The sequence below is a fragment of the Phyllosticta citriasiana genome (genome assembly GCF_038021145.1).
Source record: "Phyllosticta citriasiana strain CBS 120426 chromosome Unknown IWZ02scaffold_12, whole genome shotgun sequence".
Classification (NCBI taxonomy): domain Eukaryota; kingdom Fungi; phylum Ascomycota; class Dothideomycetes; order Botryosphaeriales; family Phyllostictaceae; genus Phyllosticta; species Phyllosticta citriasiana.
Window position 1 is genome coordinate 940,076 of NW_027117289.1, and position 23,111 is coordinate 963,186.

A 23,111-nucleotide genomic window follows, 5' to 3' on the forward strand; every position below is an offset into this window, starting at 1 on the left:
GGAGGAGGGGAAGGAGGAAGACGGGACGGACGGACGGACGGGCGGGCGGGCGGGCGGGCGATAGGGCTGCAAAAGAAAAGAAAGAAAGAATCAAAAGGTTCCGACGCAAGATTCAGATTGTTTGATGGCATGGCATCGCTACTTAAAACGCTTGTTTGAGTGCGGGCGAGTAAGTACTTTCTGTAACCCACCTGATTGATTTGACACTGACCTGGTTTGTGTTAAGGTGCACTCGGGCTGCAATGGACGACGGGTCGTGTCGTGTCTTGTCGATTTTGCGCGCGCGGGTTCAGCGATGACGGGATGTGTGTTCGCTTGGACGCTGCACGGACTGACGGGAGGAGGGAGACAAAGTCACTTGAGGAGGTCGGGTGGATGTGATATGATACGCTACGCTGCCGTCAAGGGGCGGTGAGTGGGTGCACATGCATCTGTCGCGAGCAGTATCTGCCTTTGGTTTGCATGAGTGGTTATCAAGCAGTGAGATGAGGAGCTGGAGAACATGTCCGCCGTAAACGCCATGACTCTTGCTTTCTGCAACCTTGCGCCAACGCCTGGATTTCTTCTTTTGCGCCATCTCGAGACGCTGCATTTGTAGTAGAAATTCTTCCGTTGATGTGACCTACATTGGCATCGGCTTCAAATGCCCTGCGTTGTCGTACCTCGCCTCTGTCGTCACCGTCAGCGCCCGTCACTCTCCACACCCAGCAACGCCGCAACTTACTGAAAAACGTATAATTCAGCGTAATCGTGTTGATACCCCTCATATTAATATCATCGACAAACGCCGGGTCAATGTAGAAAAACACGGGCATGTCGACCGTCTCGCCCTTGTTCAACCGCTGCTCCTCGAAGCAAAAGCACTGGATCTTGCTGAAGTACTGCGCCACCTGCCCCGGCGTCACGCTGTACGTCGCCACGCCGATGATGTCCTGGTCGCCCTCGTTGGTCGCCGTGTAGAACGCCAGCGCCGTTTCGCCGGGCAGCACCCGCACCTCGCGCTGCTGCGGCACGAATTTCCAGGGCAGCACGTCCGACACGGCGCCGTTGAATGTGATGCGCAGTCGCGGTACCGTGTCGACTGGCTTGAGGCGGTCTGCTGGGTCGCCGTCGACGGAGCCGTGCGCGGCGGATTTGATCGGCTGGCCTCCCCAGCCCGTGGTTTGGCAGATCTACCATATGTTAGGATCGAGCGTGGGAATTGGGGGGGGTAGCACAGATTTCTCCAACCATTTTGTACATGGGGACCGAGCCGTAGGATAATGCGACGGTGCCGAGAATGACGCTCATGGTGTAGTATCTGGCAGACGATTAGCGCGAGCCGGCTGCAAGAGTCGCGGAGCAGGAGAGATGTACGCCAATGTCCGATTCTTCTGCTTATACTTCTCCCGCATTTGGTCCATAGTGGGCATCTGCGGTCTGCTTGGGGCGGCGTTTTGCTGCGGCTTGGAGCTTTTCTGCATGCCCCGTCGCTGTGCGGTGGAATTGATCCGGGGGGTCGCGCGCTGAGCGCAGGTTTTGCATATCCATGGCGAAAGTGCGGAGAATGGGCGCGCTAGTCGGCGCAGAGCTGTCGAGGGTGGATTCATGGTTGCAATGTTGAGGAGTTCGACCAGCTAAGGTAGATTCCCGTTGGTGGTAAGATCAGATCCAGCAGGGTTCGGGTGCTAAGCCGAAACTGGCTAATCGATGTGCCGATGATGCCGACCACAACACCACGTCGACTGAGATGCTTTTCAAAAGATATTTTAGAAATTCTCGAATCAGGAAGTCTTTTGCCCTTCAAATTTTGGAGGAACTCATGGAGGGACTCTACGATTTACCTTCTTGTGACACCAAAAGTGAGTGATCTCTGGAAGGTCTGTGTCGGTTTCTTGTCTTTTTTCTTTAACGTCAGCCCTTCCTTTACGAAGAACTTCAAGCTCATTCCGATGCTTCTTCTCACGGCTACATTCAGTTATCCCTTGTACGCTCCAGTAGCACCAGTCCCGGCACTTCATAGTCTCTTGCTCCTCTTTTATACACACTGCAATCTTTCCTAAAATGTACAATCCGATTTCCTTCGCGCACTGCACCGCCCTGCCTTGCGCCACAACAAAACAACAAACACCAAACCACCAGCCTATCCCTCCATTTACAACCCCCCAAAACGCCATCAAGGGTCTTCGACGCAAGCTTGCTACGTTCGAACCTCCAACTACTTCCCAACCCACCGAAAGACCGACCTATCACTGCACCAAAAAATCACCCAGAACTAAGCAACGCCCTTGTCCAGTCGAGCAATTGATTCACCAATCAGAGCGCGCAGGCTGCAACTTCGAACGTAGCAAGCGGTCACAATGAAGCTAGGGGAATGGGGATTTTGTGGAATCGAGGGCGAACGGACTAGCGTGACGTTGGTCCCTTGGTCAGAAAAAAAAAAAAAAAAAAACAAAAAGAAAAAAAAAAACGAAGAGGTGGAGACTGGTTGTCAAAGTTGATTGAAGGGGCAAAATATCAGAGGTAGGCACAGGAAAATGGCGTCGCATCTCTGCCATTATGAGGAGAGCTGTGGAGTTTTGACAATGGAAACTAACTTTGATCACGCCTATTCTGCTACTTAAAGCGCTACCCACCATCAATCAAAACACTCAATCCCAATCGACATCAAGCGAAGGATAAGGCGAAGTAAAATCAACATAATCTCCCCACTCACTGAGATTGTGGAGGAAAAACCGCTCGTACTCGTAACGAAGACCTCTTTCCACGAAAACCAGTATTTGAAACCAAGATGCTCTCAGCGCACGCCGTCTTCGTGGACGTCTTCCATGGCGACATCGGCGTCATTGTCATGCGTGGGGCCAGCTGTTGCGGAGCGACGTTTATCAGGCGGCTCCACGCTCGAAGAGATGGGATCAGGGGTAGAAAGCAACATATTAGCGCCCTCAGAACCAGCCTCGTAACCAGACGCATTCGGATCCGGCGATTCAGAGATCGTAGGACCGCCATCGGGCGCTCCATTGATGGACGACCTGATGCTGAGACCCCTAGAGCCAGCAGTGCTGGGTCGATGCACGTTGGCCGACGAAAAGTTGGGGAAATACGAGTCGACGTAGCGCTGCTCGGCCGACCCCGTGTCTGGCAGGTAGTTGCTGGTGTGCCCGGAATCGCTGAGTCCCATCATGTTGCGCCAGATGCTGACCTGTTCGGCGTTGGTGAAGCCAATCTGGGAGCGTGCAGTGCCAGAGCGTGCAGTCTCGGAGCGCATAGTCTGAGAACGCGGACGATTCCCTGCATCGGTGAGCCCGACGACAGAGCGCCAGATTTCGGCTTGCTCAGTGCTGGGAAGGGCAGACTCTGAGCGAGCAGTCTCTGAACGCATGGTTCCGAGACGCTGGGTACGTTGGTGTCCAACGTCGACCTTTTGCTGCGGGACGGATCTGGTATCGGGAAGGCTTGCGTTCGATGAGAAACTACGAGTATGCTCTATATCAGGGATTCCAACAACGGAACGCCAGGCATTGATTTGCTCAGCGTTGGCGCGGGCAATCTCAGAGCGCGTAGTTTCAGAACGCACACTCTCAGAACGCGGAGTATGTTGGTTTCCAGCGTCGACATCTTGCTGCGCGACGGATCTGGTACCGGGCAGACTGACGTTGGATGAAATACTGCCAGTGCGTCCCGTATCAGGGATGCCAACAACGGAGCGCCAGGCCTTGATTTTTTCAGTGTTGGTGCTGGCACTCTCAAAACGCAAACTTCCAGAACGTTGAGTCCCAGGACGCGAGGTCCCAAGGCGTGGAACTCTAGGAGAACGCGGAGAAAGTCGAAGACCAGCGTCAGAACGCACAGCCTCAGAGCGCGGACTATCTCGGTCTCGAGCGTCGGCAGAGACAGTCTCAGAAAACTGAGTATATCGACGTTTAGAGCCAACGGAAGAGGTGTCACTCTGATCGCGGTGATCTGGTCGAGATGACGAGTCTGGTCCTGAGCCGGTGTAGAGGAACTCGCCTTTTGCTGTCCTGCGTCTCTTTTTGTGCAAGTCGTCTGCCCTGTCTGCAGTCTCTGATAGCTGCTCCTTCCTGTCCTCCTCACCAATCCTCGCTGACGCGGCGTCGACGATTTCGAAATCGTCAGAGTGGACATCGGCGTCATCGATTTTCACAAATCCGTCTTCCCCTAAGCCCTCGCTTGGCTCGACAATGTCAGATGGAATAGCTTCGGAGACCTCTAAGCAATGGCTCGGCCCATGTCTGATGTCGACAGCCTTGAATAATTGGAGGAACCTGGCTACTTCCACCTCACGTGCAGACCGGGTGGGTGAAGGGATGTCATTGGGCCTTGGTCTCGCAGCTACTTCATTAGCCCGTGCAGACGTGGTAGGTGGAAGATAATTGGGGCCCGGTTCCACAGATACTTCAATATGCTGTGCGGACGTGGTGGGTGGAAGCTCGGTGGGGTCTGCACTCAGCTGCCGACGAGGAGTAGTGCCTGGGGAACTGTTGTTTGACTTTGATATCCTGGGAAAGTATTCTTTGGAGTCCTCCGCGAAGATGAGAAGATCCGGTGGCACAAAATTTGGTATCGGCTTATGTCGAAAGGGTGGTATGGGATTGTATGACTGCGAGCAACTTTTGCTCATAAGCCCATGGCCACGACACCATTCGCATGGTGATTGGCAGCCGGGAAGTTCTCGCCGGGAGCATTTCTGGAATTTGACCACACAATTTGTGCAGCGGGGAGGCCGCCCCGTCGCCCTGCAGTTGTCTTCGTATCTTCCAATCACGCTCATGGTATGTGCCGCGAGGCCTTGCAGTTTTCGAGCCAGGTGCTTGTAGCATCTATACCAATGAAACATGTTGCGGGGTGTGTAGTTGCGATACCACATTGCCTCCTCGGCGATCTGGCAGAGAGTCCATCCCAGTATTTGGAGACGCAGGATCGTGGCTCCTCTGACGTGCCATGGAAAGTCCCGTAAGAGGGACCGAGATGTCCATTTCCAGCTGTGATCGAAGGGGCAAATGCCCTCTCTATCATCCCACTTGAGACTATTTATCCAAATGAGGCAAGACTAAGTCGAATCAGTTGACACTCTTGGATCATCGGAAGCAGATTCCAACAGTATCTCATAAGTTGGTGAATTCGGCTTACTTTGGTGCGCTCGGATTCTTCGATGCTCAAAGGTCGGCCGTTATTGATCACCTTTCCCAGTGACAGTGGAGGCAGTGGATGGTGCGCCATTGCTCAGAGTGTAGCTTCTCGTTGTGAGTTTCAAAGCCGATCCCCTGTACGTCGAATATGCTGATGACGAGAAAGCTAGCGATTCCTGGAACAATCGGCCAGAGACGTGACCTCGGTGACAAAGTTGTTGTGTAATGATGAAGTGTTGGAGGCTTGTATGAGCGAACGGAATGATATTATCGTAGCTCCAGAATGCGTTTGGATATCCGAGTCCAAGGCCGAATGAGCAGCGGAGCGAAGAGTTTGTCCTTCGCTGGAGGTCAGGTAGGAGCCCTGGTGGTGCGCAACTTTTCTCTTGAACTGGAAACAGCAAAGCACTCCGAAATACAAACAACAACTAAGGCAGGATTGCAGGCATTACCAGGAGAAGAAAACATTTGAATTTTAAGACCAAGAAATATCCATTCTCTTAACGCCTCCAGAATCCAATAAAGAGTCGAAAGTCAAAATCGCTTGCTTGCCCTCAGTTTGCCATAGCAGCCATCATACACGCTTCTTGCTCTAGGTGGTATCATCCTTCTATCGCATCTTCGTCTTGAAAAGGCCAAACGATTTGCAAGAAAATTCTGACCCACGTCTACAACCTGGCTCTAAACTTCTCATTTTCCTTTCTCAACTTGTCTGCCTCCTCATTGCTCTTGTCTGGCGCGCCCGGCGCATTCTTCTTCTTTGGCGCCGAGTGGTAGCCGCCCTTGACATTGTCCGTGTTGACGACCCGTCCGCTCGCATCTCTCTCAATACCCAACTCCAAAAGCTTGTGGAAGACCTTTGAGAAATCTGCAAAGAAGGTGTCCTTGTCCTTGGCGTACTTTTCTACCCACGGCCTGAACTTGTCGTCAAACAAGAGTGCCATGTCCGTCGGCAGCATCATGAGCTCTTCCTCCGAGTCCTCGTCGACGTATGAGAATTGCTTGATGCCGCTCGGCAGTGTCTTTTCCTTCCACTCGACACCCGTCAACAGCTTGAAATATTGGTTGCTGAAGCGCGTCGGGTTGTTGACCCAAGCGCCGTCAAATCCACTGCGATCCGCGTGACACCGACCCAAGTTGTGCGCTCCACACAAGGCTACAATCTCTTGGTCGTTGAATCCCATGCGGTAGAAGATGGCGCGAACGTGGTCCGCGCCCAGCGCGCCGTCGGGCAAACGGCCCCGCGGAGGCAGCTTGCTGTCGTCGACGTAGTCGGTGCGGCCAGGCTGCCAGGGCACGGTAGGGCCGCCCATCTGCTCGACGGCGACTACACCGGCCAGCGTCCACAGATCCGCATACGTTATCCAGGGGTGTGCGGCTTTGATAGGCTCGAGGAAGACGCGCGCGTGTTGGAGGCCTGCGTTTGCGGGATCGCCTCCTTCGGCTTCGTAGCGCATGCCGGCGCCATTGCTGCCACCCGTGTCGGTCTCGGCGTCGTAAGTACCTGCGGAGTGCCTGAGATGGTGGTTAGGGGCGTTTGGCAATTACGAGGTAGCGGTTGAAGGTTGGTGTGCTGGAGGTGGAGGAGAATGGGACGTACCAAGCCAGACGAACGAGCACAGGACCGGCAGAGCCATCGTCGTACTCGGGCTGGTGTAGAAGGGCCTTGATGTCTTCGCGGACGGCGTCGTAGTCGCCAGGCTTGCTCTTGGCCATGGTTGTGTCTTGGAATGTATCTCTAATTGAAAAAGCCGAAAGATCTAGCGGTATTAGAAGTGATAGCGGGAAAGAAAATATGTACACAAATGAATAGTGGGCAAGAGAGCGTTGACAGAGAAGAGAAGAGCCGACATGAGAATATAGAAAAGAGCAGGGTGGAATCAATTATCCGAGGGTCATGTAATATCGGCCAAGAGCCTCGGCTCGTGATAGGGCTTATCGGCCACGCCTTGACGCAGGAACGCTCATCGTCGACGTCATGAAGGCCCTTTCATGTGAAAACTTCCTGTCCAAAGGCCAGAACACCGCCCACAGCAAGCCTTCAACCTCTGATCAACCGTCGACAAGGGCCCAGCCGAGCGATGGATCGTTAAGAAAAGGACACTTCTGCGGACCCTTGCTCCTGCGTGCCGCCGACCAGGATGCTGGCTCAACTTTGAAGCGAAGAAGACTTCCACACTGGGGCGACTTTTGTTAAGTCGAACTCCCCGCGGGCATCCGTGTCCTCGTCGTGTACCTGGTCCAGCTGCGGCTGATTTGAGTAAAAAAGAAAGAAAAACGAAAAGGGCGGGACTCGGCGCAGATTCCGCCCCCGAAGCCTGTCAGATTGAACGTGCCAGCCCGAACCGCCATTTTCTTCGTCCAGATTGACATTGTGCGATACTAGACGATGCTATTTCCCTGATCTTCACCATCGCACCACATGCTGGTTTCCTCTCGCACCATCAGACGTAAATCGTTTGCGCTGGCCCGGTATGGGTGAGCCCATGCCCACCGTCGAACTCGGCACCCTCCGATCACCATCTGCAGACGAAAGCAGCTTCCTAGGCTCCTCGACTGGTATTTGCTTTGTCAACACCGTCCGAAATGCCTTCAAAGCCTCCAAAGACCAGACGCTCCCATATCAAGATCCTCACCATGAACCCTTGGATCCCGGCCAGGACAAGGCCGGTCCCTTGGAGGATTTCCTTCTCGGCGACGGCGCAAACAGTACACCACCAAGTCCTGCCAGGCCGACCCCTGCCTCCGCCCAAGTTGCTCCCTCCATCCCCCGTGGTCCCTCTTACGTAGCCGCTCCACCAGGAATAGGCAGACCTCCAGATGCTGCCACCACGAAGCAACTCCTCGTCCTGTACTTCAAGTTGTGGCATCCCCTTTTCCCTTTTCTTCATGGACCAACCTTTTTGCAAGAGATTGAAGTCTTGTATGATCCATCCAAAACCCTACCGTTTCCCGAAGAGGATGAGCCGGATCGACATAGATGCTGTCGTGCCATCATCTCACAGTGCGTTTTCAACATCGCCCAGGCCGGCACTTCAAAAGAGCTTCTGCCTCGCTACGCGCGCATCGAGTCAGCCAACAGCCTGATCTTCTCACTGAGCTCGCTCTCCACCAAACAAGATCTACACAGCCTGCAAGCCCTCTTTGCTGCACAGTTGTACTTTATCACCAAGGGATCTTTTCGGTCTGCCTCTGCAATTGGTGGCTTACTGGTAAAGTCGATTTTCCATTCCGGTCTGCATCGCTGTCCAAACCGTTATGCGCAACTGACGGATCGTGACCGCGATTTGCGCAAGCGTCTTTTCTGGAGCGCATACGTTGTAGACAGATATGTGAGCCAGGGTCTTGGGATTCCGCTGGGTTTTCAGGACTCCGACATTGATGTCTGCTTTCCGGGACAAGAACACCACAGGCTTGCTATTCGACGCACGACTTCCGACTCGACTCCCCACAGCCGCTCTGGCTCGCAACCTTCGTCGACCCCTGCGATCCAGAGTGAGATGCACCAAAGATCCATGTATGATCAAAATGCCATGGGAGACCAGAGTGGAAACCACCAAGAGGAGCATCGTGACATTGTCCTCGCTGGCCTGGTTGGATACAGCAGACTGACTGGTCGAGCCGTCGAGCTTTTTCACAAATCCATCCACGTGCGATCCGTCGACCACAGCAAGATTCTCTACATTACAGCTGACATTCATGCTTGGTGGAACTCCCTGCCTCCCAAGTTGGTATCCACTGAATATGTCCGCATTCCCAATGGTGAACCTGCAGCAGAGGCCACAGTCAGCTTCGTTCCTCTATTTACCGTCCTCTACCAACAGCTCCTCTTTCTGGTCAACAGGCCCTGTCTCTCGCTCCCTTCAAACTCACCTGAATTCGCTGCCAGCTTGCAAATTTGCATCAACGCAAGCAGAACCGTTGTCAAGGCCTTGGAAATGCAACTGGCACTCAGACAGCCTTTTTCCCTTCCTGAATTGCTGTCGGCTGCGTGGATGGCGGGTTTGATCTTGGTCTTTGCATGCCAACTCAATTTCTATCCTCCTGAGAAGGGACTCACGTAAGCTTTGTCACGTCTTCTGCAATCTACTTGTTCTAATCTGGATGCAGTGATATCGAGAGGGTTCTTGCACTTCTCAGACTGATGGCTGGGCACTGGAACACTGCCAGAAACTACTACAAAGCACTTTCCAACTTAGTCGCCGACCTCAAATCTGGCGCCCCTGGCCGGCGTTCGATGCCTCCTCACACTAAACGCGGACAAGATGCCGAACAAGTGCGAAACTCCAAAAGAACCAAATACTCTAATTCCAACCACGGCAACGGGTATTTCAATACGGACCTTACCCCTCCCGAATCGATTCACCAAGCGCTGACAGGGCACCTTGGCAGCAACGAGGACCACCAATACGAGAAGACCCGCGCCATGTTGCAAGACACCAACTTTGGACTCTCCAACAGCACCGATTTCGGTACGCATGATGCCTCGCACATGAAAATGGACGGCCGACAGAATCAGTTCTCCATGACAACCCCTGCAACCACTGCTGCGTCACAGAGTATACCGGGCCCACCGACCACCCTCTCTATGCCTTTTCAAACCCCATCTGGCAATACTCCTCAGTTTACCTTTTCGCCACCGCCACCGCCGTTCGACACGCCGCAGTGGCCGGAGCAAAACATGTATGCGGAGCCGAGCTTACCGACCTTTACAGATACGCAAATGTTGCAGAGTCAGCTTGATCCGTGGCTGGGAGATCCAACCATGAACTCTTTGGACATTTTTGGGCAGGTCACTTGGGGCAGTTTGAATGGTGAGCCTTTCTAACCACGCATACTCTTTAATCAGACTAACACAACATGTAGCGGACTATGCGTACAATCCTTATGCAGTAAGAGAAACTCGTTCCATCTTGCATCCACAGCTTACAAATTAGCCAGGAAACCGAGATTTGAATCGCCCGTGGTCGATTCCTTAGCATCCGCTTGCTTGGTAATCCCGCCTACCCAAAACCTTTAACTTTGGGGTCCAAGATGCCCGATCGCTTGAGTCGCCACGTCGTAGCGTGCAAGGCATCGAAAGCTTTGCGGCCTAGCCCAGCAGCTATGCATTCCAAGCTGAAAGGCGCATCTGGAAAAGTCGACCCGCTTCATCGCTCCATCCGGCCTCTGTTGATGACCGGCGGATATCGTTTTCCGACCAGTTGCTGCGATGTCGCGGACATCTCAACCATCAAAATGGTTTCAATGTAAACAGCTCAGAAGTCACTTGACAGCAATGCTGCATAATCAGTGGTTGGACAGTGGCTGGGAACAATCATGAGCAAAGTCTCATTTTGACATGAAGAATCTGCTGAAGTCAGATCCACCGAGCTGGAGATTGGACGGCAAGGTTGAAGAAGTGAATGATGACAAAAGGGACAGAGATTTGCAGCAAGGCGATGAGATGAGGTGGAGCATGCGAGGATGCATGGCATTGTTGCGCCCACGGCTTGACCTTCTCGCCGCCTGGACAGAAATCATTTTCAGAGAGGGCGTGGTCTCGGTTGTCTAGATTAACAGACCTCCCCGGGCTCACGACTTCAGTTGTATGCTACTCCTGCGTGGTTGAAAGGCTTTATCAATCGTGTGGTCGTCTCCATGCTGAACCCACGGTCCGATTGGCCAATTTGATACAGCAACATCAGCACCGCGCCTTTGTTCGGAGACTGCGCTGCAAAATTCAAACTGCGAGCCTTTAATCAATCTCCTGTGAAGAGGATTTTCGCCGCAATGTCTCTGCAGGATGTCCGGCCATGCTGGTCGTCCTCGGCAGAACGATCAAGCGGGAACCTGGTCAAGTCATCCCCGCAGCTGATGACGTGACCGTACATCAACGTCGTCTTCTCCATCGCTACCTACCCCATTTCATCTCCATTGCTTCTCCAAGTCAGACGACACCAAAACGTCTGCTCGCAAACTTTGGCGTGGATCAACCGAGCAAATCAAGGGGCGTTTTTTGTATAAAGCCTTAAATTCAGGATTACGGGTAAAATTAAGAGCCGCAGATTTGGGGAACTCGGGTGAGACGGCTGCGCAGTAAGACGATTTGGACAGAGATTCAAAGTTGATCAGCTATAAGAGCAAGGAAGAACTCGCGCCGAATCGCTTTGCTTTCTCTCCAAAACACCAGCCTCCAGACTCTCCAGACATCACAACTATCACCAAAATGGCTCCAACCTCGACCATCGACACAACTCTTTTCCCCGGCTTCACTCCTTTCGCAGTCCCCACGTCGACAGACCCGCCCATCACGATTCGCGGTATCCAGTCCTCGAACACCTCGCTGCCACCGCTCATTCTCCTTCATGGCTTCCCTCAAACTCACGCCATCTGGCACCGCGTCGCGCCAGCCTTGAGCAGCAACTACCACATCATCATCCCCGACCTCCGCGGCTACGGGCTCAGCGACGCAGCGCCCGCCACGCCCAACCACGCGCACTACAGCAAAGACGCCATGGCCCAGGACGTGATCCAAGTCGCGACCGCGCTGCGGCCCTCCTCCACATCCCCCAGCTCCCCGACCCCTTTCTTCCTCGTCGGCCACGACCGCGGCGCACGCGTATCGCACGCGCTCGTCCTTAACCATCCCACCGCCGTCCGCCGCCTCATCCTCCTCGACATCTGCCCGACCCTCGCCATGTACGACGCCGCCGACGCGGCGTTCGCGGCGCGCTATTGGCACTGGTTCTTCCTGATCCAGCCGCACCCGCTGCCCGAGCGCGTCATGAGCTCCGCGCCGGCCGACTGGCTGCGGCTGCTGATGGGCGGGCTTAAGAACGACGTGCTCATCTCGGACGGCGAGAACGAGGCTATGGACGAAGGCGACAAGGCGTCGCCGCATCCCTTCTTCCATCCCCTTGCGTTGGCGAGCTATGCGGCGTCGTTTCGGCGTCCCGAGAGTATCACGGCCATGTGTGAGGATTATCGCGCTGCGCGGGGCGTTGATTGCGATGTGCAGGCGCAAGATCGTGGGACGGGTGGACGCAAGATCACGACGCCGCTGCGCGTGCTGTGGGGGAATAAGGGCGTCATTGAGCTCTTTTTCGATGCGTTGAAGGAGTGGCGTAGGGTTGTGGGGGAGGGCGTGGAGTTGGATGGGTGGGCCGTGGATAGTGGGCATTATATCCCGGAGGAGGCGCCGGAGGAGGTGCTGAGGGCGGTTAGGGATTGGTGTGTTTAGGTGGGGAGTTGGGAGCACAGCGGGTGTAGACAGAAATGGGAAATCCTCCAGGGGGGCAGCCATCGGCCGTACCAGCCGCGCCCAGGGAGCATCCGTTTGCTATTATGGCTACATGTCAGGAGCAGTTGTCCGCCATTATAGCTACGCCTAGGGTGCATTTATCCACTATCATTACTACGCTCAAATGTGGTCAAGATTGCAGTGCTTCCCATCCATTTCTTTGAAAAGGTGTCAAGCCACTCATTGTTCATACCCAGCGCATAAGTTGGTCAAAATGCGCAGTCGCAAGCTCATCGAACTTTTTGTCCGTCAACCAAGGAAAACAACAGCGCAATGCCCATCCTTCAATGATTGCAATGACACCTCCCTTGCACGTTGGACACATGAAGACATCTGGAGCAAGAGGAGCTTATCCAATCCATGCGACACAGTGCCCGCAGCGAGCGCATCCCCGTGCGCACCAGGATAGAAGTCCTTGTAATCGTGAACCTCGCCACGGGGCCCATCCTCACGGCGGCAGTCGCAAGTGTCGCAATTCCACGAGCTACCAGATTCCACAGCGGTCTTGATGCATGCTGTCGGGTGAGAAAAAGACCTTTGTCATCATTGCGCATTCAGAGCAAACTTGGTCCAGTCCATAACCGGACCAGTCGAGCTCGCACTCTTGGAAATACTCCGAACCGTCCCTTATGCGCCAACACCACAAACGAGCACAAGTCGCGATGGCGCTTTGCCGCATGCTGCCAAAGACACTCCGCGCGAACCAGAAACCTGATCTTCCGCTCCTCCGACACAACAGCAACCGGATCAATCATGCCCCTGAAACACTGATTCGTCGCCGCCAGGAAGATTGCCGCGTCGTACTCTGGGTGACCAATGATCACGAGCACCGTTTCCGTGGGGAGTTGGCCGAAGATGCCGCGCTCGGTTCGGCACAGGACCATGCGGTGTGTTCGAGGGGGATGGGGGCAGCGGGGGCGTTTGCGTGGTGGCATGGTAATCCAAGGCGGCTCAATGAGAACGAAGTGCTCCTCGTCTGGGATATCCTCCTCCGCCATGGGCGTCTCAAGATCAGGGCCGATAAGAGTTATGCCACTAATGCCCTTACCCGTTTCCTTCTAACTGCTGATGTTTTTAGCCTACTTATGCTGGTAATTAGGGTCCTTCTTCTTACTGAAGGTAGGGGCCTCACTCTTATATTAGATATAGAGATTATAACCACTAGTGGTCCATACCTTATACAGAGTGGTGTAATAGAATTAGCCATTATACTTCATGATGCTAGCATGACTAAGTAGTTAGAAGTAAGGATTTAGGGGGCCCTCATAATGCGCATTTAGATAATGCCTACTAAGCTAATGAATATTAAGGGCTCCAGCCAGGTTCTAGCTAATAATAGTATATAGGTATAGCTCTATATATAAGGATAGGTTATAGCCCACCGGCATCAAGGTCCGCGGTTTTATGAGTGTTGTCTAGACCGCATCAAATAGCGGAAGCTGAGCGGTCTGATATAGGGGCATCTGCTTAGCTCTCGAGCTAGAGAAATCCGTCTTGACCAGGGGCCAGGTGTTTGTGTGTGATGTGAGAGGCGGAGAGGATTGGATGGGGTGATATGTGAGGGTAGGAAAGTGCTTGATGGAGTTATCGGTTGTTGGAGCACACTGACTTGGTTTGAAGGTCGTAGTGGGAGGCTTGCAAACTGAAGAGTTGGAAAGGCAAAGTCTGGAAGATGGAAGACTGAATGGCGCAGCAGTCTTGAACTTTCGAGCAGCAGACACTTCCACTGGTTTCAACTGAAAGACGCAAGTCACTGATAAGAATGGACAGAAATCGTGAAGCTGAATAGGATTTTGCGCGTACGGGAAGTACAGTAATGAGTTGGAAGTGAAATACTTTGACTCACGGCATAAACTAGATGAAGTTTTGATGGCATTTTTTCCAGGAGTTTCAAAAGGCTTGACGTCTTTGAGATAGTTTAGGTATACTCCGTTAGTTATCCAGCTGATGCTCTCAAAGCCCACTCTAGCCACGTGCTCTTTTCAGAAAACCTGTCCGGAATGATACTTCAGCAGTGCTTGACTTTTTGACGGCAGATGGGTCGACCGGGTGGTATTTGAGGAAGACAAGCTGCCTGCTGCCGTTAGAGCAAACCAAGCGGTAGAGCAATTGGATGAGGCTTGCAAAGTAGCGATTGGCGAAAACTTTGGGCTGCAGTCAATCGAGAAAGAGAACAGCAGGCTCATGTCAACAACACACGCTCCAGAGGCCAAACGACCCAAAACGGCAAAGTGCCGTCCGTCCAACATCGAACGTCTGGAGAATTGGGCTCTTCAATTGACCCAAAGTGGCAAGCTATTCTTCTTCCCAAGTCCTTGAACGTCTATAGAAACGCCACGACCTTTTACTCAGCCCAAAATAGTAAAGTTTCGTCCATCCAACGTCGAACATAGAGACAGATTCATTCGCGCACGGGCTTGTCATTGGACCTAAAACGGCAATCGGACGCGCCGTCGACGCGTCCAACATCGAACGTCTTGGAGAACGAATTCAAATCCGCGCATGGGGACTCTCTATTCAGGACCGAACCGCCGCGGCATGTACGGCATGTACGCCCGAAAAGAAAATGCTCTGTTGACTGATCATCGAACATCTGGAAGCATGAATTCTGGCCTGCAATCCGGGCCCTTCATTTGACTTAAAACAGGAGCGTCCTTCTGACAGAACACGAAGAGTCTAGAGCTACTGCGAATGGGTGCAGTGGAAGTTGAGGGAACTTGCAGGGTTTTCAGAGGAGGTGATTACATCAGGCATAGAGCCGCGGATGCAGATAGTCGTGGACAGGCTCAGTCACTGTGAGGTGAACTTTCAGCGGATACGAATGACACTGAAAGAAAAAGCAAAACAACGAGAAGTTGGAAAGGGAACAGCGTCAAAGAGACGCGGCTCAGATTTAAGAAAAACTTAGTATTCTGTAATTCCTAGAACTTGAAGATTCCATTCTGCCAGTAGAGATTCAGTATCCGATGCCTCATGTGCATCTGTCTCTCGACTCCGAACCGCCTCGAAAATACACAGGGGCTCAAAGCAAAAAGCCCTCCTCTGTAATCCGAATTCGCCGATTTATGGAAAAGGATGCTTCCCGGTATGTCATGAGGCTCTCCCAGGGGTTTCGCAGCACAAAAAGCAGCAAAACGACAGTATCAGCCTGCTGAGAAGACCATAAAGCGGGTGAAAACGAGTACTCGTCGCCAGGACGGCGTGGAGTCACCCATCACAAAGCACCTCCGACTCGACCCTGGTACATTGGTGGTCCTCGATTTCTGTTGGCACTTTGGCCAGCCAGCCAGTCCGCGTCGACATTGGCGTGCAACAGACCAATCCTGCAACCCTGTGCTTCGTACTGATTCATGATGGTGTCGATCTCGCGGATTGCGGTTTCATTAACTGGACGCCTTCCAGTGGAAGTTCTGAAATTGTTGGCCTGTTTCGAAAAAAGTCAGCGGGTCAATTCACCGCACACAACGTGGGCAATTTCAAGGTTACAATCTTCACTTACCTTCCGCCTTGGCAACCATTCAGTGATTGCCTTGACAGAATACTCCGAGTCGGTCACGAGGACGAAGTTGTTGTACGAGGCAGTCAGGCAATTCGCTACAGGGCCCTGCCGCATCATCTCGATTCCTAGCTCCAACCCTTTCTTGACGCCGGCCAATTCTGCCTTTCGGCTGCTCCTCTCGTCATGTCCACTGAATGAGAAGACGCGTCGGTCTTGAGAATGGGTGTCGATTGCGACGCCGTATCCGGCTTGGGGAAAGTCGCCTCCATTGTTGAGACAAGCACCGTCGGTGAAGACAACCGGCAAGCTGTGAGGAAACTGCCTGCTGTGTGGTGACTGGAGGAAGAATCGGCCACAGGCGTTACAAGCTGAAACCAAGTTGGGATTTTGGGGAATTTTGATCATCCAAGTAGGCCATGCGATTAGCGATCGAAAGGCCTTCAGGCAGCAGTTTGTTCGACATGGTGGTGCGGTGAGAAGGGTGGGAGACGAGAGAGCTCAACGGCAAGGAGGAGGGCAATGAAGTGTGAGAAGGACAGCCCGGCGGGATTAGATCCAGGGATGGATTCGAGCAAAAGCGATGGTGAAAAACGGCGCTCGCTAAACGGCGGAAGGTGTTGATATAGGTAAGGTACCCAATCCCTTCCTCCTCACACTTGCGGTGCCAGCTCCACTACTCCTTCCTATTGATCCGCACAGCCATATCCACAATTAGAAATCCCTTCCCTATTTCCTCGCACCGTCGAATCATTAGAGTGGCCAGTCTACCTGTTGAATGAATCTTTTTGTCTCTAGTCGCATTGGTACGGCGCCGCCTTTTGCTTGTCACTGCTCACCAAACAGCAAACTCGATCCTTTGCTGTGCGACGGCTCTACCGGAGAAATGGCTGCGCACAGCGATGGTGACTGGGTCTGTCATGGCTCTTTCCTTTAACATCGCGCATCGAAACAAAGTATCCCCAAGAGTCAATTGTGCGCGGATTTGGAGGCCTTCTCTCGATTTTCGACAGGATCTTGGGAAAACGGTCTGTGTCAAAGTACGCCGTCCCCGCTTCCGGGTCCGCCAAAAAGTCGGGCTGGCCCGGTGATTCTCCAAAGTAAATACGGCATGGTTTCTGCAATGCGAACGAGACAGGGAACATGCGCCACGCGCTTCCCAAGCTCAATGCCTTTCCTTATGTGGCATCTGGATCGACCGCAAATGGTTCTCACTCCTTATCCTGGGCATGTTCAGGTGCTCGATGAATTTTCTTGGAATGTCCTCGAGAAATCTTCTGCTTGGCTTCAACGCTTCTCAAACCGCATGCTTGGTCTTTCTTTTTTCTTCTTCAACCGCGACTCCACGAAAGCTTCCGGGGACATCCATCTTCGCAGCAGAGTTGGAGAGCCCACATGCAAGTCTGTTTACTTCGTGTGGAATGTGAAGAAAGACAATGTCTATGTAGTTTTCCTCTTCGCACTCAACAATGCGTTTTTGGAGACACTGGAACAATCGAATGTTCATGACCGGACCACCGCTTGAAGTAGAGTATTCATTCGCCTGTTGTCCAATTAGTTTTTGCATCTGAGAAATGATGATGGGGCACGTTTGATGTACCTCCCAGCGGGGCAGCCATTCCGTTAGGCCATCAACGACGTTCTTAGAATCAGTAGCAATCACGACACTTGTCTTGGTTGCACCACTCCCGAATGGCAAATCGTCAAGCCAGCTTCTCAGAAGCTCCATGCCCACCGAAACACCCTCAATCGTTCCGAACAGCTCCGCTCGTTCGCTCGTCCGTCTGCCTGGAATTCGACAAATGTTACTGAGCGGTTGAGAAGCCTGTTGTGATGCAAAAATGCCCGCCACGACGCCAGTGCCAACACGGGGGTTTGTGCGTCCATTGTTGAGACATGATCCGTTGATGAAGATGACGGGATAGTTCTGACTGAGCGGCTCTCCGTCCAGGATGAAGCTGTTGATGAAGAAGTGACCGCTTTTAGGACAAGCTCGTATATTCTTATCCCAGTCCGATACCCTAAGATGATGGGTAGTCCGCAAGCGGCGATCGTTGATCTGCCTGTTCTCCATGGCCGTTTTCGGTTGCTGGCGGGTTGTTGCAGAATGAACTGAAAGGAAGATAGGGTTAGAGAACGATGACGCAGAGGAGGACCAGTCGCTGCATAGGGTTGGTGTACTCAAGAATCAACTTAAAAAGCTGTGGTCCGGATGGAGCATGGGTCCGTTCGTCCCGATTCCGCGTTACTATGGCTGCGATGCCCGTTGGGAAGTAAGGACTGAGCGAAGATCTTCTACTCGGCTAGCCAATGGTAGGCGAGTACATGTTCCATCCCACGATAGGTACGACGACTTCATTAACTTTCCTTGTCAGTGTGAGCCGTAGACTATGAATAACCGAGGAAAGTGCATTGAGGCTGCACACATTACTCGGCACTCCCGTATCTCGTGCACATGAGATGCTCTGCAAATAATCCTGCCCTTGAATTTCTTTCGGATCAACGCTGTGATAGAGCCACATTCCGTCGATTCCTAATTGCCACTTCGCTGCGCATTTTTTGATATGTTGCGCCCTTGTGGACTACAAAGAGTCAAGCATTCGGCTTGTTCTTTCGTCTTTTGTCGCAAAGACTTTTTAGAACCCGGAATGCGACATCCATATCTTTTGATTCATATTCAAGGTAACCTGTACCATGCTCATTGTTCTCGTGAAAGTGTTTAGCCAATCTTGGGCTGTTTTCGAATCAGGAATTGGACGCCCTCCGTCTCCGCGGGAACTCCGTTCCAGCGCTCGTCCATCGCAGCAAGTATTGCTTTTTCCACAATCTTTCGGACCACAGCGTTTGCTCTATGAAGCGGCGCGACAAGAATCTTAGCAGCTCGAGAGATCGCTTGGTCCTGGGCCTTGGCTGTCTCGTTGCTGAATGAAGAAAGGCAGAATTTTTCCGCGACCGTTTGCCAATCCAAGCTTGGTTCAAAATCTGTATCATCGGTGTAGAGTTCGGCAGCGCGAAGTAATGTTTGGCAAACCACCTTTTCAACAGAGACACCATCCTGGAGTTCGTATGACTCTCCTAGCGCCTTGCGAGCACTGTAAAGGGCTTCTTTGATTGATGTTTCCAGAGAAGTGTTGCAATTGAAAAGGGGACGAGCAAGCGATGCCATTGCACCATCGATTGCCTGCTTCATGTGGTGTATCTCATCGACTTGGGGTTTGGAGAACTCGGCTTCAAGAGCTCTCGCCGCAGGAGGGGCGATGCTCAACTGGGCCATGAGTTGGTACATTGTGCTGGCGTCGACAGTGATATCGTCCTTCTGAGCAGCGTCCTTGGCGAGTTTGTCCGCGATGCAGTTTGCTGTACGAGGGATGTGCAGAAAGAAAACATATCGTAAAATTTCTCAACTTCAACGACTTTCTCGTGGAATCGACTTATCAGGCTAAAGTTGACAGCACCTTTCTTCTGCGCGAGGGCTCAGTAAGTGCACTGGTACCCCGGAGTAAAAGCATATCGCGTACCTATAAGCCAGAAAACAACACCGTCAAGCAGTCGACCACGCGTATTTGGAGTCCGTCGCCAAAATAAGCCATTTCGGAGCTGGGCAATCACTCTCAGACTTAAGGTGCTGCACGTGGACGTCCGACCCCTTCTTCAAGCCCGCCTTTCCCGCGAAGAGCTCCGCTTGCTGATTGGTTCTTCGAACACTCTTAAGAACGGAATCGATGCTGTTCCAGGGTACCGACAGTTGCGGAAATTCTTCTTCGCCTGCTGCGATGCCGATCCCGGCACGTGCAAATTCACTTCCATTGCCGGGGCATGCTCCATCGGTGAAAAACACAGCCCAGTCGTGGCATAGCAAGGGGTCCTTGAAAATGACTCCGCCGAAATCGAGAAAAAATCGTCTGCAACCAGGACATTCGCGGATAAGATTTTTGTGGCCTGACTTTTCCAGCCCTGAATAAAACTCTGAAGACAACTGAAGACGACAATCTTTTGCTGAGGCAGACATTCTGCGCTGGAGTGTCGGAAGCGGCGTGAAGACCACTGCGAGGATCAGCGACAGTGCAAAAGACAGCCAATTCAACTCACGGCTCTAATCAATTGGCGCACTGGTGATCTGTAGTTGCGGAGGGGAGAGTCCTTGTTGAGGGGGAAGTCGGAGGGAATCGTTTGGGCGCCGCTGGTCAAGGCCGGGGCAGCTGCCTACACGCGACTTCCTTCCACACGCGACATGCCCACCACCTGTCCGAAGACGTGGACCTTTTCATGCCATCTTCAGGTACCGCCATACAACTCCAGGAAACGATTCGATCCCTCCAATTGCTCACAGTGGATTGATTCATCGCAAAGCAGATGCTGAAAATGCAGCGGTGTCTGCCGAGAAATGCAATCGGAGAATCTCAACGACAACGAATCTCACATCGAAGCTTTAGCGAATCGCGTCGAATTTGAAAGATGAAGTTCTTCAAAGTGCAGTAAATGGCCATTTCACTTGCCAATGCCCTAGATCTTGGGCCTTCAGAAAGTTCGAGAAGACAGACTGTCTTGGAATGGATGGGCGTGTCTCGAAGTCAAATATCCGATTTGGCTGAACAAGAAAGCAGAAGACGGCTCTCACGACAGAGAAGCGTGCATGAGATCAGGATGAACGTGGGGGCGCTTGGCCCACACACTCACGATATCCGTCGGCGTCGTCGTTCTGTTTGCTGCGAACATGACGCTGGTCTCAGGTTATCTCCATTTTCCTGCATGGCTTGAGTGCGGAGGTCAATAGGCATCAACAATGAGGATTCATTCCGATGGCAATCGAGTCCAGCGGGCGGAATTCGCCGTCTTGTAGGCTCGATGGACTTGAGTTTGGAGTTGACGTGACATGTTGGTGGGCAACGGAGCCGACGAATCAATACATTCAAACTTTTACCGCCCTCATGACCAATCAAAGAGGTTCTGCCGTTTCCAGCTCCACAACGCGTCTCGCGCACTGCTTCCGTCCCTTGCCAACTGAACCGTACACCTCACGCCTTTGCGGGTGGCTTTTGGCCATACACCACATGCCTGTCGACAAGTCAGTCAGAATCTTCGACAAATCATCCTACCAGCGTCTTACAGGTCAAACTGCGAATGCAGCCACTTGCTCATGATCTCGCTCCGGACCTTGGCCACAATCACGTCAATCTCCTCCCTGTCCCACCCCAGAACTTGGGAAAACAGTCGCAGAGTATACGCCTCGAGCCCCTCCAGCGTCTGCATCAAGTTAAGCATGCCGAGCTCTTTCTACAGTCCGAGTTGGAAGCGCCAGCAACGACATCTCTCCAAACAGACTCACCTTGTCCTTGTCCTTTGGCCACGGTCCAATCGGAAACTTGATTATCTCGTGATGGACATTCACAAAGCCTTGCTCTTTCAGCCAACCTTCAAGCAGCGGGCCTGGACACGGTTCGCGCCCCATTTTGCGCGCCGCTTGCAGCCAAAGCTCTATCCACTTGTAAATCTCCGTGTTCGGGTTCATCGAATCATCGTCTGAGTAATAGCGAAGGTTGAAATCCTGGAATTCCGCCCATCCTCCCGGCTCCAGATTGCTGCGAATACTCAGAGCAGGGCCAACGACTTGCATGTTGGGGAGCTCACTCGTAGACGTTTCCTATCAGCTTGGGCCAATCGCCAATGGACGTCGTCATGTATCTTGAAAAGATGAAGTCGAATTTCTTTTCGTAGTACCACGTATCCTCGACGTCGTCCACGTGGAACCTAACATTTGGCGGCTGACGCGCCTGTCAGCAACGCTTCCATGTGGAGATCTTGGCCGCAGTCGTGCTCCACTTACCACCCATGATGGCTGCTCCGGACTCAGATCGTTGCCAAAGACTTCGGCCTCCGGAAACAAGTCCCCTGTCAATCATCAGCCGTGCTCTGCTTACGCCTTCCGTCTTGAATTACCCATTTCAATGGCCCAGATTCCGGTTCCTGTGTCAGCTTTAGCGACGCGATTCTTGGTCGAGACTGGCTGAGATTCTTGCCTGTTCCGATGTCTAGCACACGCTTGGTGCTTGCCGGGATTGGAGCATGGTAAATCTTGTTTCCGAGACCTTTCTTGATCAGAAAGTGCATAATGTCCAGTCTCTCGAGCTCTTTCTGCCCGACGGATTCTCGTTAACGCGCGTCCTGGTTCTACGAGGGCTGACCGCATACCTGGTCGTTTGGCAGGATGTACACTACAGCAAAAGGTTTCAGCGACTCTGTGTTGGTGCTACGTGCTTTTGGGCTTCATTACCGCCGGCACGATAGGCATGGTATCTGCGCCCATGTTCCTCTGGGTATTCCGTCACGCTGGGAGAGAGCGACGCGGAAAACTCGGAGCTGAGACAAGCAGCAGTGTGTCAGTCTTGAATTCTGAAGTCACGATATCGCTGGTGCCACGAACAGCTGGTCGCCCACGTCTCCCACTGCTGAGTCATCGTCCGCTTCTAAGTGCTACTGAGCAATTAGCGCACTTCCCGGAGTCTTCAGCCTGAGCAAGCATACGTCGGGGTCGATTTCCAGGATTACCGGCACGGCGTTGGACGTTGGCTGGGCCATGGCTGCAGCTCGACAAAATCGGATTCGCGCGGGAAGCAAAGGGGGGAAATGGGGATGAGTGGACGACGACAGCGAATAAATTACTCGGCAGCAAGCGATATCTAACCTCAGGCAATGAAGAAAACCGGGGGTCTTCTGCTCCAATCTCCGCAAGGCGAAGCAGGATTGGAGAGGTGAAGAGGCCCACGGCCTTCCCCAAGCGGCTCTGGACCGCGGCACAGCAGGATCGTCCCGACCCTTGACGCTTTGAGCGACTACGGCTACGCGCCACCAAACGCCACGCCATGCCCCTCGACGACTCGACAACGCTCTGCCAAACCGCAGCTGCGCTGGCCGACCCTCACCGACCATGGAGAAGTGATCAGCCGCACGCATGACAACACCCAGGAATGGGATACGGAACCGACAATACATCCATTCAATCTCACCCGTGTAAATCCGTTCAGAAGACATGGCACATGCAGTCAGCAGAAGCAACAACTTCCCACCACAGCCGTGCTGACGGAGATGGTGACTCGACGGATCTCCCCGAGCCAGCCCGCCCGCCTCTCTCGCCCTTTGAACCTTGATCCTTCCCCACCAACTAGCGGCCCGAGTGTTTTGCGGCGCCGGCAACCCGGAACCTCGA

The 23,111-nt window shown here is 53.0% G+C and overlaps 12 protein-coding genes across 12 annotated transcripts; 3 read left to right on the plus strand and 9 right to left on the minus strand.

Annotated features, from left to right (window-relative positions):
• Positions 1-622: 622 nt before the first annotated feature.
• IWZ02DRAFT_471346 (cytochrome oxidase-like protein assembly factor Cox11) lies at positions 623-1,589 on the minus strand (the record flags this gene model as incomplete). The annotated part of the gene is made up of 4 exons (XM_066768866.1): positions 623-669; positions 725-1,172; positions 1,231-1,300; positions 1,357-1,589. The coding sequence occupies 4 exons, from the start codon at positions 1,587-1,589 to the stop codon at positions 623-625; spliced, it is 798 nt and encodes a 265-aa protein (XP_066620108.1).
• Positions 1,590-1,718: 129 nt separating this feature from the next.
• On the minus strand, positions 1,719-2,437 carry IWZ02DRAFT_459503 (uncharacterized protein). Its single transcript, XM_066768084.1, has one exon. It carries the CDS (start codon positions 2,154-2,156, stop codon positions 1,800-1,802), a length of 357 nt encoding a protein of 118 aa, XP_066620109.1. The 5' UTR covers positions 2,157-2,437; the 3' UTR covers positions 1,719-1,799.
• Positions 2,438-2,471: 34 nt separating this feature from the next.
• Positions 2,472-5,164, minus strand: IWZ02DRAFT_61486 (uncharacterized protein). Its single transcript, XM_066770966.1, has 2 exons — positions 5,100-5,164; positions 2,472-5,050 (listed from the first exon to the last, which is right to left on the minus strand). The coding sequence occupies exon 2, from the start codon at positions 4,865-4,867 to the stop codon at positions 2,777-2,779; it is 2,091 nt and encodes a 696-aa protein (XP_066620110.1). The 5' UTR covers positions 4,868-5,050; positions 5,100-5,164; the 3' UTR covers positions 2,472-2,776.
• Positions 5,165-5,699: 535 nt separating this feature from the next.
• On the minus strand, positions 5,700-7,072 carry IWZ02DRAFT_61471 (cytochrome c peroxidase-like protein). The gene is made up of 2 exons (XM_066770965.1): positions 6,730-7,072; positions 5,700-6,644 (listed from the first exon to the last, which is right to left on the minus strand). Exons 1-2 carry the CDS (start codon positions 6,843-6,845, stop codon positions 5,798-5,800), a joined length of 963 nt encoding a protein of 320 aa, XP_066620111.1. The 5' UTR covers positions 6,846-7,072; the 3' UTR covers positions 5,700-5,797.
• Positions 7,073-7,603: 531 nt separating this feature from the next.
• Positions 7,604-10,421, plus strand: IWZ02DRAFT_507332 (fungal-specific transcription factor domain-containing protein; the record flags this gene model as incomplete). The annotated part of the gene is made up of 4 exons (XM_066770421.1): positions 7,604-9,189; positions 9,240-9,943; positions 9,996-10,021; positions 10,071-10,421. 4 exons carry the CDS (start codon positions 7,604-7,606, stop codon positions 10,083-10,085), a joined length of 2,331 nt encoding a protein of 776 aa, XP_066620112.1. The 3' UTR covers positions 10,086-10,421.
• A 599-nt stretch (positions 10,422-11,020) lies between these two features.
• Positions 11,021-12,629, plus strand: IWZ02DRAFT_459507 (putative epoxide hydrolase). Its single transcript, XM_066768085.1, has one exon. It carries the CDS (start codon positions 11,338-11,340, stop codon positions 12,349-12,351), a length of 1,014 nt encoding a protein of 337 aa, XP_066620113.1. The 5' UTR covers positions 11,021-11,337; the 3' UTR covers positions 12,352-12,629.
• Positions 12,630-13,073: 444 nt separating this feature from the next.
• On the plus strand, positions 13,074-13,649 carry IWZ02DRAFT_484229 (uncharacterized protein; the record flags this gene model as incomplete). Its single annotated transcript, XM_066769183.1, has 1 exon — positions 13,074-13,649. The coding sequence occupies one exon, from the start codon at positions 13,074-13,076 to the stop codon at positions 13,647-13,649; it is 576 nt and encodes a 191-aa protein (XP_066620114.1).
• A 1,976-nt stretch (positions 13,650-15,625) lies between these two features.
• IWZ02DRAFT_484230 (ribonuclease H-like domain-containing protein) lies at positions 15,626-16,373 on the minus strand (the record flags this gene model as incomplete). The annotated part of the gene is made up of 3 exons (XM_066769184.1): positions 15,626-15,835; positions 15,911-16,235; positions 16,276-16,373. The coding sequence occupies 3 exons, from the start codon at positions 16,371-16,373 to the stop codon at positions 15,626-15,628; spliced, it is 633 nt and encodes a 210-aa protein (XP_066620115.1).
• Positions 16,374-17,101: 728 nt separating this feature from the next.
• IWZ02DRAFT_61553 (ribonuclease H-like domain-containing protein) lies at positions 17,102-18,152 on the minus strand. Its single transcript, XM_066770967.1, has 3 exons — positions 18,089-18,152; positions 17,508-18,019; positions 17,102-17,450 (listed from the first exon to the last, which is right to left on the minus strand). The coding sequence occupies exons 2-3, from the start codon at positions 17,979-17,981 to the stop codon at positions 17,205-17,207; spliced, it is 720 nt and encodes a 239-aa protein (XP_066620116.1). The 5' UTR covers positions 17,982-18,019; positions 18,089-18,152; the 3' UTR covers positions 17,102-17,204.
• Positions 18,153-18,446: 294 nt separating this feature from the next.
• On the minus strand, positions 18,447-19,320 carry IWZ02DRAFT_62127 (uncharacterized protein). The gene has a single exon (XM_066770971.1). The coding sequence runs from the start codon at positions 19,191-19,193 to the stop codon at positions 18,627-18,629; it is 567 nt and encodes a 188-aa protein (XP_066620117.1). The 5' UTR covers positions 19,194-19,320; the 3' UTR covers positions 18,447-18,626.
• On the minus strand, positions 19,321-20,173 carry IWZ02DRAFT_62107 (uncharacterized protein). Its single transcript, XM_066770970.1, has 2 exons — positions 19,997-20,173; positions 19,321-19,951 (listed from the first exon to the last, which is right to left on the minus strand). Exon 2 carries the CDS (start codon positions 19,914-19,916, stop codon positions 19,449-19,451), a length of 468 nt encoding a protein of 155 aa, XP_066620118.1. The 5' UTR covers positions 19,917-19,951; positions 19,997-20,173; the 3' UTR covers positions 19,321-19,448.
• Positions 20,174-20,922: 749 nt separating this feature from the next.
• Positions 20,923-22,483, minus strand: IWZ02DRAFT_471347 (S-adenosyl-L-methionine-dependent methyltransferase; the record flags this gene model as incomplete). Its single annotated transcript, XM_066768867.1, has 11 exons — positions 20,923-20,962; positions 21,015-21,181; positions 21,234-21,486; positions 21,536-21,669; positions 21,732-21,796; positions 21,845-21,907; positions 21,946-22,039; positions 22,097-22,119; positions 22,179-22,264; positions 22,329-22,378; positions 22,430-22,483. The coding sequence occupies 11 exons, from the start codon at positions 22,481-22,483 to the stop codon at positions 20,923-20,925; spliced, it is 1,029 nt and encodes a 342-aa protein (XP_066620119.1).
• Between the last annotated feature and the right edge of the window lie 628 nt (positions 22,484-23,111).

Excerpts from the sequence above, each read along its gene's own strand:
- IWZ02DRAFT_61471 (XM_066770965.1), bottom strand. The coding sequence starts at position 6,845 with ATGGCCAAGAGCAAGCCTGGCGACTACGACGCCGTCCGCGAAGACATC. Across the intron at positions 6,645-6,729 it reads GTGCTCGTTCGTCTGGCTTG|GCACTCCGCAGGTACTTACG; the intron begins GTACGTCCCATT and ends CCACCATCTCAG.
- IWZ02DRAFT_62107 (XM_066770970.1), bottom strand. The coding sequence starts at position 19,916 with ATGTCTGCCTCAGCAAAAGATTGTCGTCTTCAGTTGTCTTCAGAGTTT.
- IWZ02DRAFT_459507 (XM_066768085.1), top strand. The coding sequence starts at position 11,338 with ATGGCTCCAACCTCGACCATCGACACAACTCTTTTCCCCGGCTTCACT.
- IWZ02DRAFT_459503 (XM_066768084.1), bottom strand. The coding sequence starts at position 2,156 with ATGGCGTTTTGGGGGGTTGTAAATGGAGGGATAGGCTGGTGGTTTGGT.
- IWZ02DRAFT_62127 (XM_066770971.1), bottom strand. The coding sequence starts at position 19,193 with ATGTACCAACTCATGGCCCAGTTGAGCATCGCCCCTCCTGCGGCGAGA.
- IWZ02DRAFT_61486 (XM_066770966.1), bottom strand. The coding sequence starts at position 4,867 with ATGTGGTATCGCAACTACACACCCCGCAACATGTTTCATTGGTATAGA.
- IWZ02DRAFT_61553 (XM_066770967.1), bottom strand. The coding sequence starts at position 17,981 with ATGGAGAACAGGCAGATCAACGATCGCCGCTTGCGGACTACCCATCAT. Across the intron at positions 17,451-17,507 it reads AATGGCTGCCCCGCTGGGAG|GCGAATGAATACTCTACTTC; the intron begins GTACATCAAACG and ends ATTGGACAACAG.